This window comes from Callorhinus ursinus, unplaced genomic scaffold (genome assembly GCF_003265705.2).
Source record: "Callorhinus ursinus isolate GAN/ISIS: 27379988/994484 unplaced genomic scaffold, GSC_fseal_2.0 scaffold18, whole genome shotgun sequence".
Taxonomy (NCBI): Eukaryota; Metazoa; Chordata; class Mammalia; order Carnivora; family Otariidae; genus Callorhinus; species Callorhinus ursinus.
In genome coordinates, this window is record NW_027397080.1 from 19871894 (window position 1) to 19892429 (window position 20536).

General features: G+C 51.1%; 1 protein-coding gene across 4 annotated transcripts; it reads left to right on the forward strand.

The window, feature by feature from the left end:
• The first annotated feature begins 424 nt into the window (after positions 1-424).
• HTR1D (5-hydroxytryptamine receptor 1D) lies at positions 425-18967 on the forward strand. 4 transcript variants are annotated; one of them, XM_073903611.1, is made up of 3 exons: positions 425-437; positions 12969-13077; positions 16310-18967. In XM_073903611.1, the coding sequence occupies exon 3, from the start codon at positions 17023-17025 to the stop codon at positions 18154-18156; it is 1134 nt and encodes a 377-aa protein (XP_073759712.1). In that variant the 5' UTR covers positions 425-437; positions 12969-13077; positions 16310-17022; the 3' UTR covers positions 18157-18967. The 4 variants fall into 4 exon arrangements, with proteins under 4 accessions (XP_073759712.1, XP_073759711.1, XP_025712670.1 ...); XM_073903610.1 differs by lacking the exon at positions 425-437 and adding an exon at positions 654-845; XM_025856885.2 differs by lacking the exons at positions 425-437; positions 12969-13077 and adding an exon at positions 654-845.
• Positions 18968-20536: the final 1569 nt, after the last annotated feature.

Genomic DNA, 20536 nt, shown 5'->3' on the forward strand with positions numbered 1-20536 from the left:
TGGGGGGTGGGGGTGTGGGGGGCCCTCACTGGGAACACCGGTTCCCCACACTTCTGCAGGGCCCACTCCCCACCTCCTGCCTCCGCTCAGGCGCCACTTTCCCAGTGAGGCCACCTCATCTCTCTTTCCTTTTCCCTACTTTATTTTCTTCCATACCATTTACCCCTACAAACATTTTATATGTTTTACTTATCACATTCATGTAAGCTTCCTTGGGTCCACATCTGTTGAGTGCACCATGTCCCCAGTGTCTAGAACATGCCTGACACACAGAGCAAGTTATTTGTTAAACGAAGGAAAAAAAAAAAATCCAGCTAGGGATGAACACACGAGACGGGCACCGAAGGACGGATGCCAGAGGCTAGGCTTTCACCCCGGGGCTCTGGGCGTGGCCGCACCCCCCCAACTGCGGACCCAGCCCACCCGCTCTCCTACAGGTGCGGCGCGGGGAGCCCGGGGCTGGGCTGGGGCGGCGGCGGGGCCTCCGAGCTCCCCTGCGCGGCCGGGACCGGAGAGGGCCGAGCCTGCGGGCCGCGGGCGGGGGGCCGAGAGGGGAGCGAGCCTCGCGGGGGAGGAGCTGGGGGAGGGGAGCAAGGCGGAGCGGCGGGCGCGGGAAGGGGAGCGCCAAACGGGAGCCGCAGGGCGCCGGCCGGGGCGGAGGGAGGCGGGGATCGCGAGGGCGCGGGCCGGGCAGAGTCCCCGGGGCGGCGGGGCGGACGGCGCCCGGAGCTCGGCGGGGGTCGCGGCGAGATGCGGTGGCCGCCGGCGGAGAGACGCGGCGCTGCGCGAGGAAGCAGGACCCGGACCGGCGAGCCCGGGGTCCGCACCTGCGTGGCGGGGAGCGGGTAAGCTCTCGGAGCCGAGTGCCGCCCGGGGAGGGCGCGCCGGGGCCCTCGGGGCCGGGAGTCCGGCCGTGGCGGCCGTCCCAAGGGCGCTGGGGCGGGGAAGGGGCGCCGCGGCTTGGGGCCTCGGTGACCCGACGCGGATCCCCTTCTCGGCGCCTTCGGAGGCGAGGTGCGCGCGCGCGCGCGGGCGAGACAGAGGGTCCCGAAGGACCAGTCCAACCCGCGGGGAGCGTCCGGGGGGCGCCGTCCGGAGCCCCGGGACGGAGTGGGGGCTGAGGCAGCGCCGGGAGACGGGTGCGGGGTCCCAGGCGCGCGTTCGGGGCGCCCCGCGCGGGGGCGAGATCTGCCTGGGCTGGGGCCGCTCCCCTGGGTCGGGGGCTGTGACGCCCCCACGTGGCCCCGGGCGGCGGAGGGAAGCGGGGCGCTGCCCCCTGCCGGCCAGGTCCGGGGGCGGCGCAGCGCGGGGCCGGCCCTTTCCGAAGGGGAGTTGAAAGAGCGTCTAGTGTGGATGGAGCCTGTTTCCAGACCCGAAGCCTAACGGGCCCGGACTTGCTTTGTGACCTTGGGCAGGTCACTGCATCTCTTCGAACTTCAGTTTGCTCATCTATCAAATGGAGGGGATGCTTCTCCCACCGTGCAAGATCTGTGGGAATAAATGAGATGCTGTAAGGATGCCTTTTTCTAAACTGTAAAGTTCTGTACAAATCCTAGGTAATCACATAATGTCAGAACTGTAAGGGCACTAAGAAATCTGCTTTGCTGCAGGTGAGGAGAGTGGAGACTAAGTCTTGCCCAAGGTCGCATTGCTTGTAAGAGGATCTAAGACTTAGCCCCTTGCCTCACCAGCTCTGGGGAAGTTCAAAAATTAAGAGCTGGTGCTCTCCATCAGATTGTCTGCATTAGCAAACCGGGCTTGGCTATTTACTAGCTGCTTGACCTTGTGAAAGCCCTTAACGTCTCTGAGTCTCTGAGCCGTGGTTTTCTCCCATGTGAAATGGGTTAGGAATGCTGCCTTACCAGCTTGCTGGGCACATCAAATGTGGTCATTGCTCAGCACAGCACCTGGCCACACAACAGCTCAGTCATTAGTGGAAATCATTGCTCTGGTTAGTGGGAATCACCTCTCAATCTCTTCCTTAGAATTGGCCTCCAGTGTTTTCTGATTGAGCACACGTCTCAGGCCTGTGCTCTCCTCTGGACTGCACAGCCACTGGTCAGGGTCTTAGCCTTCCTCACAGGGACAAGGAGGGACTCTTTACCGACAGCAGCGAGCAAGGCTGCTTGGACAGCTGGGCCTTCTGCAGGCTTTGGTACTGTCCAGTGAGTGGGAAAAAATGGGTGGTCTTTATTGTGGAGGCATCCTGGAAGCCAGTACCTAGAGGGTGGCCTAGGAGGGAGGAGCCGGCCAGCTGGACGTGACTGGTAGGGCCTAGGGCCTCTTCCTCCCCACGGTGCCTAGTACAGGCCCAGAAATACAAAGGTGCTTTCTCAGAATTGGTCAGTTGCATGACAGATAATGAGAGTGAACGGACAGGGTCATCTGTACTCTCCTAGGCTGCAGAGGGATGACAGTTCTTGGCAAAGTGATGTGACTATGAGCAGAAATACATTCTCAGAGCTGGGAGTTCCCGGGACCTGAGAGGTTCCTCTCATTGCAGATGGTGCAGGGTCTGGAGTCATGCAGAGGAACAGGGGTCTGCCAAGGTCACCAGTGTCCTCCAGCAAGCTGAATTCCACAGACATCATTCAGTCTTGAACTTTCTCTCTCAGCAGCAGATGACACAGCTGACCACTCCTTTCCTCAGGACACACTCTCCTCTGCCTCCTGCAATGTAACACTGTCGTATTTTCCCTTCTTCATCTCTTGTTTTTTTTTTTTAAAGATTTATTTATTATTTATTTTGAGAGAGTGAGAATGAGAGAGAGAGAGAGAGTACATGAGAGGGGGGAGGGTCAGAGGGAGAAGCAGACTCCCTGCTGAGCAGGGAGCCCGACGTGGGACTCCATCCCGGGACTCCGGGATCATGACCCGAGCTGAAGGCAGTCGCTTAACCAACTGAGCCACCCAGGTGCCCTCATCTCTTGTTTTTGCAAGTTTATCCTTCTTTCTGCAGCCATTAGCGGCTCTGCTCTCCCAGGCCCTCCGCTCCGCTCATACTAGACACTCTCCCTGGGTAAGCTCATCCACCCTGTTGGCTTTAGTAACCACCTCTGTGCATGTGACTCATAAAGGTTTGTCTCCAGCTCAGATCTCTCCTCAGGCTGTAGACCCGTCTAGGTATTGCCAGCCCCACATTGTTCTAGACACTGGGGATATAGCAATGGGCTCGACAGAAGGTGAGTTTTGGGAGGGGGTGGAGTGAGACAAGCAAAGATGAGCAGAAAATATCAGATAGGGTTAAGTGGGTTAAGTGCTAAAATGAGCATCAAGCAGGGTGATAGGATAGAGAATGAGAGGTACTTTATTATATTGGCGGGTCAAAGCTGTGCCTAAGAGGTGATATTTAAGGGTGGGGCTGGCATCTGATAAGAGATGAAGTCAGGGAGGTGTCTTGGGCATCAGACAGTGTAGGGCCTTGTGGGCCATGGTGAGGATTTCGGATTTTGTTCCGATATGGGAGCCATTAGAGAGTTTCAGACTGGAGAGAGCAAATGCTATTCTTTCTCCAGGGCTCACTGGAGCCTTGTTCTTCTATACTGATTGCCAGCCTACCGTGCCATGGTCACTGGAGTACGGAGGGAATAGGTAGCTCTTCAAAGAGCTTCCAGGCACAGGCAATGAGAGGCACAAACAGACCCGGAGTCAGGAGAGGGCTTAAAGGAGGAAGGTTTTGCCACCAGAAAAGGCTTCCTGGAGGAAACGGCTTTTGAGAAGGGCTTCAGAGAACAGAGAGCAGATGACATCAAGTATGCATGAAGGGGAGTGGGAAAGATCATTCTTCCAGGCAGAGGGGAGTGAGCCTGAACCAGCATGTGAATGCCCCAAATGTGTATGGGGAAGTCAGGGGAGAGGAGACAGGACTTGTAGGGAGGCTAGGGAGGAAGTCTGAGCCATTCAGAGCAAGACCCTGGATCTGGCCACGAGTGCGCTGTGTGACCTTGAGCAGATTGCATGACCTTTCTGAGCCTCAACCTGCTCATACATAAAAGGGAAGTAACTGGTTAATTGCTGGGGAGAATAGGGGAGGGGGAGGATGCCAAGTGCTAGGGACAGGTGAATGGGGACAGGATCATGCCTGCCAAGGAGGAAACAGGAGGGGCTGCTGTGGGTGAGGAAGATGGTGGCTGTCTTGAGTTTGGGACCTTCCAAGCTCCCATGCGTGGTGGACGGAGTGGACAAGTTTCAGCAAAGAGGCGACAGTTGAATTCGATCCTGGGAGTGAAGTTGCAGTTGGATGGGTGGATGAAGGCTAACCACACAGAGGTCTATGGGCTTCATGACACAGGTATACCACTCCCCCCTTCCAGAAATCAAGTCCAACAGGGAGACAGGCAGTCAGCAAGTAAGCCTGGTGGAGTGGGGAGGAAGGAGTAATCAGTTCCATCTCTTGGGTCCAGAAAAACCTCCAGAGAAGGTGGATCCAGAGATGAGAGGAAGGGTATTTCAGGTAGAGGGAATAGGCTATGCAAAGGCTCAGAGGAGTGACAGAACTACGGTGTTTTTGCAGAAGGAGACCTCAGCCACGCTGGAGGTGGGGTCTTCTGCCGAGTACAGGTGAAGAGGAGGGGAAAGGGCTGGACTGTGTAGCCTCTGGATAGGTAAACCACAGGAACTGAAGAGAAAAGATTCAGGGTGCATGAAGGGAGAAGTTCTCCAAGGATTCTCCAGTCTGTGGAATAGGTGTCCTCGGCCCCAACTCCTCTCCCCTGGCTGACTGCATTTGTCCTCCAGCGCTCTGCTTCAGGGCTACTTTCAGAAGGGGTCTCGTGGTCGCAGCAGGTTATCTGTCTCTCCTACATTCCCATGGCTCCCTTCATGCTCCAATGTCATCCTCAGTCATGTCTGTGGACCCAGGTTCCAGGAGGGTATCCCCGGGGCCGCCAGAAGTCTTCCCAGGAACATGGTCCACATGTGTGTTGCTTATGCCAACACGTGGTAAAGCTTTAAGTAAATAGCTAGAATAGCTATCGAATGGATGAGGAAACAGGCTCAGAGAAGTTGAGAAACTTGCCCAAAGTCACAGAGCTAGTAAGTGGCAGAGCGGGAAAGCAAATTCAGTCTACCTGACTCTAAAGCTTGTGCTTGTAACACAGCTGGATTATGCCTCCCAGCAGGGTGAACAAATGGTGAATAGTAGGTTTGGATCCCGTAAGCCCTAACAAATTCAGTGTTCCATTTCTAGGAAATGAATTCCTGTTGTTCATACCTTGTTTATCCAGTCTGGAGAAGACAGCCTCTCGCTTGCCCTAAAAGTAGTTTCACTCCGTCAGCTCAAGTGCTCTCTGGGGACCCAGATGTGCAGCATGGGGAGGGGGGGCACAGCAGAGTGAGCTCCAGGACCTGGGGATGCAGCCCTGGAGGCTTCTGGCCGAGTGTGGTCTGCCCTGCCAGTCTGCTCTGAGAATTACTCCCCTGGTAGGGAAACTCCGACAGAGGTGACTGGGAGATTTGAAAATGCCAAAAATGTACGGTGTGAAACGGGCACAAGAGCCAGTGGCTACTGCTGTCCTTAGTCTCAAGTTCCTGCTGCTGCAAACGGAAGGCAGCGGAAGGAGCAATGAAGGGAGTCTGAAGACTTGGTCTCTGCCTATAACTCACCGTGTGCCCGTGGGCAAGTGTCCTGCCCTCTCTGGGCCTCTTTCCCTGTCAGCACCATGAGGGAGTTGGACTACATGATTCCTGAGTCCTTCCCGCTCTGACACTCACATCCTTCTTAAGCCCTAGCCCGGACATTGCGATTATCCCTCGCACCATTCATTGCTGCTCATGGAGCAGCCCCATCACCTGGGAGCTGGTCAGCAATGCCGAATCTCACGTCCTGCTCTGCTCCCACGGAATCAGCACCTGCCCGTTTCCTAAGATCCCTAGGTAGTCCGTGGGCTCATTCCAGTGTGAGATGGGCTGCGGTGAGCAGCTGTTTCTACCCTCGCTCTGGGCTGTGCGGAGAAGGTAGGCGGAGGATCGCGTGCTGCCGGGTGAAGGAACAGCTCCTGCGTGCTCCCCGGGGCCAAGGAGTGCTCGGGTGGGAGTGACAGAGTTTGGCATAGAACCAGGTCCCCAGCAAAGAGCCTGGGAGTGTGTGCAGGCTTGTGTGGGCTCTTGGTGCAGTGGAGGAGGGAGTGGAGCTGACTCACTCACCTTTCCTGAGCTGTGGAGCAGGGAGGCGAGCAAGCCGGGCACCTAGCCTGGATCTGCAGGGCCTCCGACAAGCCATTTCCCTGAGCGGCAGTTCTCTGCCCTGGGCACTGGGAATAATACCAATGGGACTGACTTCAGACGGTGAGAGGATCAGCCTTAACTGAGCTGATAAAGGAGAAGTGCTGAAAACAGTGCCTGGCACCTAGTAAACTCTTAAGAGCGTGGCTGGTTACTTTGCTGCTACTGGGCTTCCAGCCCCTGCGCGCGCAGCACCCCGGGCCGTCCCAACCCCGCCGGTGGATTGCGGGAGTTCCCTGAGGACAGAGTCCCCAAATGACCCCTAGGGGGCGATATCACCCCTGTTGAGAACCACTGGTTCAAGAGCACAGTATGCAATAAAAGCAGAAAGCAAGCCGCGGAGGTAGTTTTAGATTTAGAAAATTTAGAGGTAGCTGTGTTAAGAAAAGAAAAAAGTGAAATGAATTTCACTTATGTTTTATTTACTCAATATGACCAAAATATGATCAACTAACTGATATAAAAAATTATTAGTGAGGGTGCCTGGGTGGCTCAGATGGTTGGGCGTCTGCCTTCGGCTCCATGATTCCAGGGTCCTGGGATTGAGTCCCGCATCGGGCTCCCTGCTCCGCGGGAGCCTGCTTCTCCCTCTGCTTCTCTCTGTCTCTCTCATGAATAAATAAATAAAATCTTAAAAAAAATTATTAGTGAGATACTTTACATTCTTTTTGAAACTCACTGCGTTTTACACTCCAGCACATCTCAGTGGCCACGTTTCAAGCCCTCAATGACCACGTGTGGCCAGCAGTGGCTATTCTGGAGTTTTTCAGGGATGGCTCTCAGTCCTAGCTGTGTCACATATTACCCGTGTGGCCTTGGGCTAGTCATTTCACCTCTCTGGACCTCAGTTTTGTCATCTGTAAGGTGGGGGTACTAACTCTGCCTCCAAGCGTAGTATTAGAGGCAGATGGTGAGTTTAAAACCCCTTTGCCCACTTTCCCACAAGCATGGGAGAAAATCCAGTGAGTGGTCAACCACAAAGCCTGTGGGCAACACATTTAGTCGTTCAAGGTGGTCCCTTCCCTACTGAAGGCTGGTAATAACTCAGTGCAAAGCTGTAAGTAAAAAGGGGTTGCATTTTCTGACTTCCCTAGCTGTTGCAAAGGTCTGGAAAACAGGCTTCACCTGTCTTGGATTTCTTCTTTATTTTTTTAAAAGATTTTAGTTATTTATTTGACAGAGAGAGAGAGCACTAGCAGAGGGGAAGGGCAGAGGGAGAGGGAGAAGCAGGCTTCCCAGCTGAGCAGGGACACCCACTTGGGGCTTGATCCCAGGATCCCAGGATCATGACTGGAGCCGAAGGCAGACGCTTAACCAACTGAGCCAGCCAGGCGCCCCAAACCCTTGCATTTTCAAGATGGAGAAACTGAGGCCCAGAACAGGAACTGGCTTATCTGAGGCCACAGAGAGATTATGGCAGAACCAAGCAAAAGATCAGGGCTCCGCCCTCTCAGGCCAAGCACTGTTCTCAGCCTGTTCCTCACCAGTTCAGGGAGACTATCATAAACAGGTACTTAGCTCTTGCTCTGGGCCAGGTGTCAGGGCTCTAGGGGTTAAGTAAGACATGGTCCCTGCACTCAAGGTCCAGTGATGGAGACAGTCCAGCATGGTAAGAGCTATGGTGTTAGGCATCCAGAGCAGGGTATCTAACCCAAGCTGGGCTGGGGGGAGGTTAGGGAAGGCTCCCTGGGGAGATGTCAGAGCTTAGTCCTGAAGGGTGACTTGGATTAGGCAACCAGAGGGCTGAGCAGGGGATACTTTCCAGGCAGAGGACACAACGGGGACAGAGGTTCTGAGCTGAAAGCAGCGCTGGGGCTCATGGCAGCGGGGTGCTGGCCGGAAGACTAGCAGATCTGTGTCACTGGAGTGCAAAGGTCACAGCCAGCTGGGTCAGGAGATGATGCGGGAAATGTAAATAAAGACCAGTTCATGAAGGGTCTCTTAGACCAAGTTGGGACTGAATCTCAGGGGCCTTGGGAGCCACTGGAGGATTGTAAAGGACCGACATGGTCAGACTTTTAGTTAAAAGGAAGATTCTGGGACACCTGGGTGGCTCAGTCAGTTAAGCATCTGCCTCGGGCTAAGGTCATGATCCCAGTGTCCTAGGATTGAGTCCTGCGTCAGGCCCCCTGCTCAGTGGGGGGTCTGCTTCTCCCTCCCCCTCTGCCCCTCCCCACCGTTCATGCACTCTCGCTCTCTTTCTCTCTCTTTCTCTCAAATAAATAAAATGTGTAAACAATAAAAAAATAAAGGAAAATTCTGGGTGTGATGTGCTAAGAGAATGAAGAGGGGGCAGGAGCAGCAGCAGAGAGAAACAGGAGAGTGACAACAAGGGCTGGAAGGGAGGAAAGAGCCAAGGCAGAGTTAGGTTTGTGCAGTAGCATCGACAGAACTTAGTAATTCGGCAAATGAGACTATATCAGTCAGCTATTGCTGTGTAACAAACCACCCCCAAACTCAGTGGATTAAGATGACATTTATTACTATGAGTCCTGCATCTGGAGACTGGCTGATTTAATCTGAAATTGGCTGGGCATTTCTGCTGGTTTAGCTGGGCTCACATGTGCATCTGTTGGTCAGCTGAGGAGCTCCGTTCTAGGCCGGCTTTGGCTGGGGGCAGTTGGCTGGAGTGGCTCCGCTCCATGAGTCTTCACCTCCTCTAGGGACCAGTGGGCTTGCCCACACATGTGCTCGTGGCAGAGTGCAAACAGAAACATGCACAGCCTCTTGAGGACTAAATTTGGAACTGGCTCGCTGTTGCTTCTGCCTCATTCTGTTGACCACAGCTAGTCCGTGCTGAACCCAGACTTGAGGGACAAGGAAATCTACCCTTCCTTTTGACAGGGACAGGCAGAGGCAGCACGAGGTAATAGAAGCACAGAGCTGAGCTAAGAAGGGAGCAAAACGCCGCTGTGTGGTCTTAGACAAGACACCTGCCTCTCTGGGCATCAGCAATCTCAGCTGATTAGATTGGATTGAGTCACTTAAGGTATTCCTTCGAAATCAGATTTGCCAGGGAGGGGCTGTTGATTATAACTAATTGATGGAGCGTTTACTATATGGCTAGGCTTTCTGTTCAGCTCACTCAAACATAACAGCAGTTTGAGGTTGGTGTTGTTATTGTCCATGTTTTCTTTCTTTATTTCTTTAAGATTTTATTTTACTTTATTTTTTTAAAGATTTTATTTATTTATTTGACAGAGAGAGACACAGCGAGAGAGGGAACACAAGCAGGGGGAGTGGGAGAGGGAGAAGCAGGCTTCCCGCGGAGCAGGGAGCCCGACGCGGGGCTCGATCCCAGAACCCTGGGATCATGACCCGAGCCAAAGGCAGACGCTTAACGACTGAGCCCCCCAGGCGCCCCTATTTTACTTTATTTTTTAAAAATTTTATTTATTTGAGAGAGAGAGTATACGAGCAGGGGGAGGGGCAGAGGGACAAGCCAACTCCCAGCTGAGCAGGGAGCCCAACAGGAGGCTTGATCCCAGGACGCTGAGATCAGGACCTGAGCTGAAATCAGATGCTTAACCAACTGAGCCACCCAGGTGCCCCAGATTTTATTTTTAAGTAATCTCTACACCCAATGTGGGGCTTGAACTCACAACCCTGAGATTAAGAGTTGCACATTCCACCGACTGACCCAGCCAGGCATCCCTCATCCCCGTTTTCCATATGAAGAAACAGCTCCAAGAGGTTAAGTGGACGAGCCCAGGGTCTCCCTTTGACCCTAGCCTGACTTCCATCAGTGTAGGTCAGTTTTGCCTGTTCTTGAACTTTATGACATTTGAATCACATGTGGTGTGTCATAATGTTCAGCTTCTCGGGCTCAACATTAGTTCTGCTTTTTCCTTGTGGTGGTGTGTAGCAGGGAGCTGGTGTTCCTTCTCACTGATGTATAATATTCTACTGCATGACTCTGCCACAACTCATTTCTCCATCCTACTGTTGATGTCTGTTGGGATAGCTTTCAGTTTGTGGTCGTTACACTGTGCCTGTATGAACAATTCTTGCACCAGTGGTTTGGCGGACATACATGCAGGTTTTTGTTGGTTATATAGCTGGGAGTAGGTTTTGGTCAGAGGTTTGGCTATTTTTTATTTTCCTCATTTTCCAGATTTTATAATTAGAGAAACAGGTGAAAGATGGACTTGCTTGAGATACTAATTAGAAGTCAAGCCTTGTGCTCAGATATATAGACAGACAAACACGCACCCATGTTAACACTTTTCTAGTTTTCTGAACATATATTATTTCATGCTCACAATACCCTCAGGAGATAAACTTGATGCCTTGATTTTACAGAGCAGGAAACTGAGGCTGAGGGAGGTCCCGTGCCCTACAGAGAAGGAGATGGTCACAGCTGTGGATGCACTTTGTAAAATATAAAACTCTCTTCAGATTTGTGGAGAATGATCTCCCCATCCAGGGCTCACTCAGCCGTACCACACAGCTTCTAGAGAAACAACAGACAGGAATTTCTCTGGGGGGTATTTATCCTACTGCAACAAATCTTCATCACAGAGCCCTGGGTTTTTTTTCTTCCAAAAGGCTGAGACTGGTTTCTGAGGATACATTAAACCCATAAATTCTCTTGTTTTCTGGCAAGGTTTTATGACTGTTAAAACAAAGATCTTTCAGAAAGGGGAGGTGACTGATCTTTCTGCAAATTGAATGAGTCCTGGGTAGGAAGCCCTTGTTGAGAGGGCTACAGAGAGCCCCTGCTGTGGGCCAGGCACGCATCCTTGCCACTGAATCCACGAAGCAGTTCTGGGGGAAAGGTGCTATTACCCCAATTTACAGATGAAGAAGAAAAGCCCAGGAGGTGAAATGACTTGCCTCCACTGCACAGGAGGGATTGTTTGGGGGAAAGGAACTGGAAATCCTCTGTCTTTTTTTTAATTTTTTTATTGTTATGTTAATCATATATTACATCATTAGTTTTTGATTGGAAATCCTCTGTCTTATTACCGCTTCTCAGGGCCTGTTGGACTGTTTCTCAGTTCATTTGAACTGGCTCAACTGGGAAAAGTAGGAGCTGGTTAACAGTGAGGTTTCCTGGCTACAGAGGTTGCTTATGGACATCCGAGAATAGGAAGGAGGGCCACTGGATCTGGAAGGTTCCTTCCTCTTCCTCTCTTGGGGCAAGTGGTTCTCCTGTTTCTCTGCTCTTTTCTCTGTCCGCTCCCTTCTCCTGCATCTCTCTGCAGACCTTTTCCTTATTTACCTATGGCTCTTCTGCTGCCCCTAAACTTGCCCTGGCCTTGGTCTTCAGCCGTGGCCAGACTTCAGCCTCAGGGTCCTTGGCTTGCAGGTTGCTCCTCCTCCATTGTCAATCCACCCAGGTGTTCACAGTCTCCTTGCTAAATTCCCAGGAGAGAATCTGGTTGGCTCATTTGGGGTCACGTGCCCACTGGTCCAATCAGCTATGCTCAGAAGTGGTCTATGATGGGGCGCCTGGGTGGCTCAGTCGTTAAGCCTCTGCCCTCAGCACAGGTCATCATCCCAGGGTCCTGGGTTCGAGCCCCGCACCGGGCTCCCTGCTCCGCGGGAAGCCTGCTTCTCCCTCTCCCACTCCCCCTGCTTGTGTTCCCTCTCTCGCTGTCTCTCTCTCTCTGTCAAATAAATAAATAAAATCTTAAAAAAAAAAAAAAGTCTGTGGAACAAGTTGAGATTGAGACTCTGCTTTTGCCCCTCCATCTTGCTGCAGAGATGCTAGAGCTGGGAGTGTATGGTGTGGCTGGGGTCTATGTGGTCTGGACTCTGGAGGAGACACTGCTGGGCTAAGGGGAGTCCTCGCTGCTGCTGCAGTGGTTCCTGGGGGTGTGGTGGGCGAGGGAGAAGCTCCCTGGTATGGCTGGTAGTTCTGACAGTGGCAGACATCACTCACTAAAATGGACAGGGATGGCTTGTTGGACAGTGGATAGAAGAGACCTCATTGCCTGCAGACCTGAGTTTGGTTGGACACATCACAGAGAAACCAGAGAAGTCATCATTTGCTATGTCGGGCATTTGGATCCAGGATTTTACCAGTTCTCCCCAAGCTCCTGTGAGGTCTGGGTTATTGGCTCCCTCACAGAAGCTGTGCGGGCCCAGAGAGCTTTCATGACTTGCCCAACGGCCATAGCAAGAAAGTGGAGCAACAGGAAATGGACCCTGATCCTCCCTGACTTAAAATGTACGCTTTTACGGGGCACTTGGCTGGTTCAATCGGTTAAGTGTCTGGCTCTTGATTTTGGCTCAGGTCATGATCTCAGGGTCCTGGCATTGGGCTCCATGCTCAGTGGGGAGTATGCTTGAGTATTCTATCTCCCTCTTCCTCTGCCCCTCCCCCCTCATGCTTTCTCTCTCTCTCTTCCTCAAATAAATAAATATATACATTTTTAAATGTACGCTTTTAGCCACTGCCTGCCATCGTTGTACCCTCATTACATTTGTCCAAGTTTCTATAGTTAGTACACATCACACACGTGATCTTTTTTTTTAAGATCTTATTTATTTATTTGACAGAGAGAGACACAGCGAGAGAGGGAACACAAGCGGGGGGAGTGGGAGAGGGAGAAGCAGGCTTCCCGCGGAGCAGGGAGCCCGGTGCGGGGCTCGAACCCAGGACCCTGGGACCATGACCTGAGGCGAAGGCAGACGCCTAACGACTGAGCCACCCCGGCGCCCCACAGACATGATCTTATTGGAAGTGTTAAACATCCTTTAGGGCAGCATAGCCATGCTTATATTCCCATTTTACCCAGGAAGAAGCTGAGGGTTCAAGAGAAGTCATGACTTATCCTTGGTTACCTTCTGGTCCATGGCAGAGCTGGGACCAGAACCCACATCTTCTGGATTCAAATGTATCAACAGGTATTTACTGTATCGAGCTGTGTCCATGTCATTGCTGGTAGTATGGTTGCCTTTTTTTCTCAAATGTACAAAATTGATTGTCTAAGAGAAATAATTATAAATATATCATTCCCTACAAAAGAGTACATATTATAATATACATACAGTTCAAAGAATAATCATCAACATCCAAGTACCTACCACCACCTTAAAAAACACATCATCAGGGGCGCCTGGGTGGCTCAGTCGTTAAGCCTCTGCCTTCTGCTCAGGTCATGATCCCGGGGTCCTGGGATCGAGCCCCGCATCGGTCTCTCTGCTCTGCAGGAGGCCTGCTTTTCCCCCCTCCCACTCCCCCTGCTTGTGTTCCCTCTCTCACTGTGTCTCTCTCTGTCAAATAAATAAATAAAAATCTCTAAAAAAAAAGAGTCAGGTGCATAACTGACTGAGCCACCCAGGTGCCCTAAGAAAACCAAACTTAATCCTAACCTGCCCAAGAACATTCCTAAAGTTTAAAAGATATTATTATTATTATGTCTTTCATAGAGCTCTTGCTATGTTCCAGGCACTGAGCTAGCCCTGGGGCCAAGAGTCACCCACTGTGACGTGGGCAATATGGCCCCCACCTTACAAGTGAGCAGAGAGGTGACGTCACCTGCTGAAGGTCACCCATCTAGAAGTGGAAAAACTGGGTCCGGAGCAGCTCTTGAGATTTCCATTCTTCTCCACACTGACTGGATCAGGAAGAAAAAGCCTTAAGGCACATGTGCCTCCAGCAGTGAAACTGGTTTGGGGCCTCACGGTGATGGGTGAAAACGATGCCCTCTCCTGACCCTCTCACTCCATGCTCCACCTCAGAAGCCTCTGGCTAAGTTTTCCTCCCACTTTGGTTCACATGGAAAATAGTTGGGTTGGACTGTTTGGAATGTTCTTCCTTCCAGACAGACTAGGTGCAGTCATTTCTCATGGAGGGCTGTATGCCTGCCCCACAAACCCATGTGGCCGCCCCTGGGGTTCCAGGCATTCCAATAACCTCACTCAGTGAAAGGTGTGGGCTAGGAAAGGCCTGGGAGGCTGGTGGGTGACATCTTGGGAAGGACAGTGTGGCTTGCCTTGGTCAGGAATGCTGAGCTGGAATTTTGAGGGAAGCCACGTGCTCCTGAAGCTGTCTCCCTCCTCTCCGGCCTGCTGTCCTTCCCCACCCTCAACAGAGTTGGGGGACTTTCCCATAATCCAGCTGCCTTTGGAGATAAAGACTGTAGCTCCATAAGCAACTGCTTCTCCTATCACACTTCAAATAATAAAACAAAAAATACAAATTAAAACAACAGTGAAATAGCATATTCACCCGGCCGACAAGTACAACAGTTTAAGTCTGATCATGCCGCATCGTCCCGTAAGGGTGTAGACCAACAGGAATTGTCACCTACCACTAGCAGAGTAGAAAGAGGAGGAACCTCATTAGCAAACAATCTGATATTATCTCATAAAGCTAAAGGTGCAATGATTACCTCATGGCCCAGTAATTTTGCTCCCAGGTATACATCGCAGGGAACCCCTTCTCTGTGTTCATCAGCAGAGAGGAACAAGAGTGGTCACGGTGGCATGGGCTAGAAACAAACAACTAGAAACCACCCAAACTTCCATCCACAGCAGAGTGGTAGAATGTGGTGTATTCCTATGCCAGAGCATCACGGAGAAGCAAACCCGAGTAAACCAAAGCTGCATCCTGTGGGTGCTTCTCACAAACAACACTTAGTGCCGAAGTCAAAAACACACACAAAGAAACAAAGCGTTTAGAGATAGAAATATATGTTGGCACAGCCATAAAGAAAAGCAAGGAAAACGTTAAATATAAAATCCAGGATTGTGGTCACCCCTGGAGGGGAAAGAGTGCAGGAATGAGATTGTCTAGGGGTTTTAAAAGTATCAGTGATGGGGGCGCCTGGGTGGCTCAGTCGTTGAGCGTCTGCCTTTGGCTCAGGTCATGATCCCGGGGTCCTGGGATCGAGCCCCGCATCGGGCTCCCTGCTCAGCAGGAAGCCTGCTTCTCCCTCTCTCACTCCCCCTGCTTGTGTTCCCTCTCTCGCTGGGTCTCTCTCTGTCAAATAAATAAAATCTTAAAAAAAAAAAAATAAAAAGTATCGATGATGATGTGTTTGTTTTTCTTTAAAGATTTTATTTATTTATTTGACAGAGAGGGACCCAGCGAGAGAGGGAACACAGAGGTGTTCTGCCCGGGCAGCTCCATCCCAGGGTCCTTGAAGCTATATGTCTACACCCCGTGCCAGGCTTTGAACACTCTCAGGATGGGACCTGGAAGAAATCAAATGAATCATAGGGATTCCTGGTGGAGTTTTAGCATTCCATATAAGGCAGGGGAAGAGGTGGTAGGCGTGTGGATGGGGCTAAGGGGTCTTGGTACTCTTCTTGTTAACCCCATACATCAGGGGCTACCTGCAGGCCCCACAGGCTTCAGCTGGGGTCGTGCCAGAGATGGGCCTTACACAGAGTGCCCTCTGCTTTACCTTACCCCAATCATCTATACCAGGGGCCCCAAGCTCCAAGAACCCCTTGGCTTGCCCGTGTCCCAAATACTGAAACCCAGATTCAAAGCCAGAGGCACACAGAGGAGAAAATGAGTCTTTGAGGGTTTTTTTGTGATGACATTCCCAGTTTCCATTTGGAAAGCTGAATATATTTTCTGGAGTTGAACTTTCACCATGAACAATGCTTAGGGTTTTAATTTTTGCAATTAATTTTCTCTGCTAACCAAAAGGTATTTTTGTTTTTGCGTTTAAGAATCATGCGTGCTCACTCTAGGAAATCTGAAAAATTTTTTAGGAATAAAAGAAAGGTCACCTCCCCCTCCCCAATTCCTAGAGAAATATATTGTAAAAATTTGGTATCTTTCCTGTCGATCTTTTTTTTTTTGCCCCTGTGCATGGAGTTATTTTGTTTAGTTTTCATTGTTGCTGGGAGCAAATAGAATGTTGGTTTCTGATTCATAATTTACAGAGCTGATTTCATGTATTTATAACAAGCCTGTGATGCTTCCAGCAGCTCTGCCCCCTCTGGGAATTGTGGGGGTGGGACCTGTTGCCCTCCCCTGTGTTCTCCTGACACTTTTGACAATATTAGGTTCACGGTGCCATTGCCAGCACTAAGCAGTATGCTTTTAAACTTACAGTTAGTCTCGAGTGTATCAATTGTCCTTCTAGAACCTAACTCTTGCCTTCTTTTCTTTTTTAAGCCCTAGAGCTCTGGGCATGTGCCCTCCTCGATGAACCCACAGTGATCGGTTTGTTTTGCCTTCTCCCAGCTCACGCATACTTCAGGCCTTGGTAACCAGAATGTTTTGTCTGTTCAGGCTCAGAGTGATCAGTGGGGCAGGAACCCCAAAGTTCAGTGCCTCATGATGCGTCAGGATGAACTTAGGAAAACAGCGAGCTGTTGCCTGGACTGCTTCTTAGAATCTGCTGGTACTTCTGTTTGTCTCTGGTTTTAAAAGTCCCCCCAGAGGCAATCTGAAACCCAGACTCTTCTCAGAATAGGATGGGGGAAATTCCGAAGTTCTTATTAAACACATTTATCCCTCAAGCTTTGCAAGGAGCCAAAATGCCAAAAGCGAGAATCCCAAAGTGCGGCCCACACTGGTGTGATATCCCGATAAATGTCTAACAAAGTCAGCATGTGTCCCCTGGGCTTGAACATTTGCTGGGCAAAGTTCCAGAAGAGTGAGACATCTTGGGATTCATCCGGTTTAGGAAAGACCTTTAACTACCAGCTGTCACCTCACTGTTCTTCCAACAGTCAAGTCTTGAGGTCTTTTCACTGTGCGCTGTTCTGATGGAGGGCCCCCACCAGCATGAAGCAGAAGGATGACCTTGTCCCATAGGCAGGACAACTGTGAAGGGAGCTGTGTGTGTCCAGGTCTGTGGACTTGGGAAGAGAGAGCCACCTAGAATGTCCCCGCCAAACCAGTCACTGGAAGGCCTTCTCCAGGAGGCCTCCAACAGATCCCTGAATGCTACAGAAACCCCAGAGGCTTGGGGTCCAGGGACACTCCAGGCCCTCAAGATCTCTCTTGCTCTGCTCCTTTCCATCATCACAATGGCCACAGCCCTGTCCAACACCTTTGTGCTCATCACCATCTTCCTCACCAGGAAGCTCCACACCCCCGCGAACTATCTCATCGGCTCCCTGGCCATGACTGACCTCTTAGTCTCCATCTTGGTCATGCCCATCAGCATCGCCTATACCACCACCCGCACCTGGAGCTTTGGCCAAATCCTCTGTGACATCTGGCTGTCTTCTGACATCACCTGCTGCACTGCCTCCATCCTGCATCTCTGTGTCATTGCTCTGGACAGGTACTGGGCCATCACAGATGCCCTGGAGTATAGTAAACGCCGCACAGTGGGCCGGGCGGCTGCCATGATTGCCACCGTCTGGGTCATCTCGATCTGCATCTCCATCCCACCACTCTTCTGGCGGCAGGCCAAAGCTCACGAAGAGATGTCGGACTGCCTGGTGAACACATCTCAGATCTCCTACACCATCTACTCCACCTGCGGGGCCTTCTACATCCCGTCTGTGCTGCTCATCATCCTCTATGGCCGCATCTACGTGGCCGCCCGGAATCGCATCCTGAATCCACCTTCGCTCTATGGGAAGCGCTTCACCACGGCCCACCTCATCACGGGCTCTGCGGGGTCCTCGCTCTGCTCGCTCAGCCCCAGGCTCCAGGAGGGGCACACCCATACTGCCGGCTCCACTCTGTTTTTCAACCACGTGAAAATCAAGCTAGCCGATAGTGTCCTGGCGCGCAGAAGGATTTCCGCGGCTCGAGAAAGGAAAGCCACAAAAACGCTGGGGCTCATCCTAGGGGCCTTTATCATCTGCTGGCTGCCCTTCTTTGTCGCATCTCTAGTCCTCCCCATCTGCCGGGACTCCTGCTGGCTCCACCCAGCCCTCTTTGACTTCTTCACCTGGCTTGGCTATCTCAACTCCCTCATCAATCCAATAATATATACTGTGTTTAACGAAGAGTTTCGACAAGCGTTTCAGAAAGTCGTCCATTTTCGGAAAGCCTCCTAGTCTTATTTGCTGGTGACTGTTTTTATCTGTTGTGTCCTGTAACCCAACTGGAATTGTCTTGTTTATTTTTCCTGAGCTTTGGGCCAATCCTGGTATGTTGCGTTTTGGTTCGACCAATGAAATTGTTCAGCGTTCTTCTTCCTGTTGTCTTCTTGACTTCTGGGCCACCCAAAGTGGGGCAGCTTTGTGAAGGGTGACAAAACCGGAGATTCCACTTAGCATATTTTCATGGCTCATCCATGTTGGGAGAAATGTGATCCACAGGATTCCCCATTGATTCAGTTCAGATGGGAAGCTGTCCAACTCTACAGAGAGACCCTAGGTTCAAATGGGAGGCTTTCTGGTCTACGTAAGTTTTGTATGGAGCTCAGAGGAGGAGGGTACGTGAGGTTAATGACCTGAGCTGAAAGAAAATTCCATGTGGCACCTTGATTAGAAAGTAACACACAGATCAACTACCCCCTACCCTTCCTCCTTCCCCAGTATCTCTGCATCACCTTAATATTCTGAAGTTAAAACCCACAATTACCCACAATGACAGATTGACAGGCTTTGGACCCACCAAGCTTTGAGTGGGACCCCATTCTGAATTTTGTTTCATGAATTATTTTTTTTTTATATCCTGTTCTCATGAGAGATCTTAAGATGTTGAGTCTTGTCGGGCGCCTGGGTGGCTCAGATGGTTAAGCGTCTGCCTTCGGCTCAGGTCATGATCCCAGGGTCCTGGGATCGAGTCCCGCATCGGGCTCCCTGCTCAGCGGGGAGCCTGCTTCTCCCTCTGCTTCTCTCTCTCTCTCTCTCTCTCTCTCTCCCTCTCCCTCTCTCTCTTCCTCTCTCTCTCATGAATAAATAAATAAAATCTTTAAAAAAAAAGATGTTGAGTCTTGTCAAATAAAAAGCATGAGACGTCATGGTCAGTGAGATCTTCGGGTAATGTCCCCCCGCTCCCTGGATGAACCTTTCAATCCACTTCAGTCTCCAGCATTTACTGAGCACCCACCACAGGCCCGGCCCGGTACTGGAGTCCTGGCATCTCGTCTCTCACTAGAGCCTTATGAAAGCCAGTCTCGTGATGGTTAAAGCTGAGCCATGATGCCTCAGTTCAAATTCAAGTACTACCAACTTCCAGCTGGGTGATCTGGGGCAAGTTTTTGAAGCCTTCTTTGCCTCACTCTCTTCAACTGTAAAATGGGGATAATAATAGGTGTGTTATTGTATAAAAACAATAGCCACTGTTTATGGAGTGCCTACAATGTTCCTTGTGCACATTTTCTTGTTTGCTCTTCTTCCCCATTTTATAGATGCAGTAGGGCAATGTTCCTATTGTTAGGGAAGATTTCAGAAAGATGGGACAGACTCCCAAAAGCTGAACCTTTGTGGGCTGGGAGACTAAGGAAAGGGAGAGGGGATGAGGCCCTCTTGGGGGAGATAGAGCGAAGCAAAGGAAGGTCACACCAGGCGGAACAAAGAGCAGGAAAAAAGACTGGGAGATCTGTAATGCTCACTGGGGTCTCTGGGCACAGAGAGAAGAATGAGAGCCAGGAATATGGGATATCAGGAAGGGAAGGAAAAGAGGGATGCCAAAATGGGGGGTGGGCAGGGGCAGACAGAAGTCTTGTGTTGACCTTGAAGTTCCTCCTGGACATTTCACACTGTGCTCCCTGGACCATCTGCATTAGATCCAGAGAGCTTGTTAACATTAGATTCCTGGTCCCCAGCTCAGACCCATTAAATCAGATCTCTGGCAGTGAGGCCTGGGAATCTTCATTTTAAATAAGCCTCTCTCTGACTTCTTGCAGTAGATGATTTCTATCCCTCTAAAGTTTGGGAACCTCTATGTTAGTGTCTTGCTTCCCCTGCGAGGTCCCTCCCTGAGCCCAGAGACACCTCTCAGCATGCTCATGGCTGTCCTCTGCACCTGGTATGCCCTTTCCTAACTTCCTTTAAGGCTGTGCTCTCTTCCCCATCTCCTCCGTCTTAATTTTTTTTTTTAAGATTTTATTTATTTATTTGACAGAGAGAGACACAGCGAGAGAGGGAACACAAGCAGGGGGAGTGGGAGAGGGAGAAGCAGGCTGCCCACCAAGGGACCCCGATGCGGGGCTCGATCCCAGGACCCCAGGATCATGACCTGAGCCGAAGGCAGATGCTTAATGACTGAGCCACCCAGGCACCCCTCCTCCATCTTTTTTAAAAATGTTTTATTGTTATGTTAATCACCATACATTACACCATCAGTTTGTGATGTAGTGTTCCATGATTCATTGTTTGTGCATAACACCCAGTGCTCCACGCAGAACGTGCCCTCTTTAATACCCATCACCAGGCTAACCCATCCCCCCACCCCCCTCCCCTCTAGAACCCTCAGTTTGTTTTTCAG

What these genes read in the sequence shown, in the direction of transcription:
- HTR1D (XM_073903611.1), top strand. Translation starts at nt 17,023, where the DNA reads ATGTCCCCGCCAAACCAGTCACTGGAAGGCCTTCTCCAGGAGGCCTCC.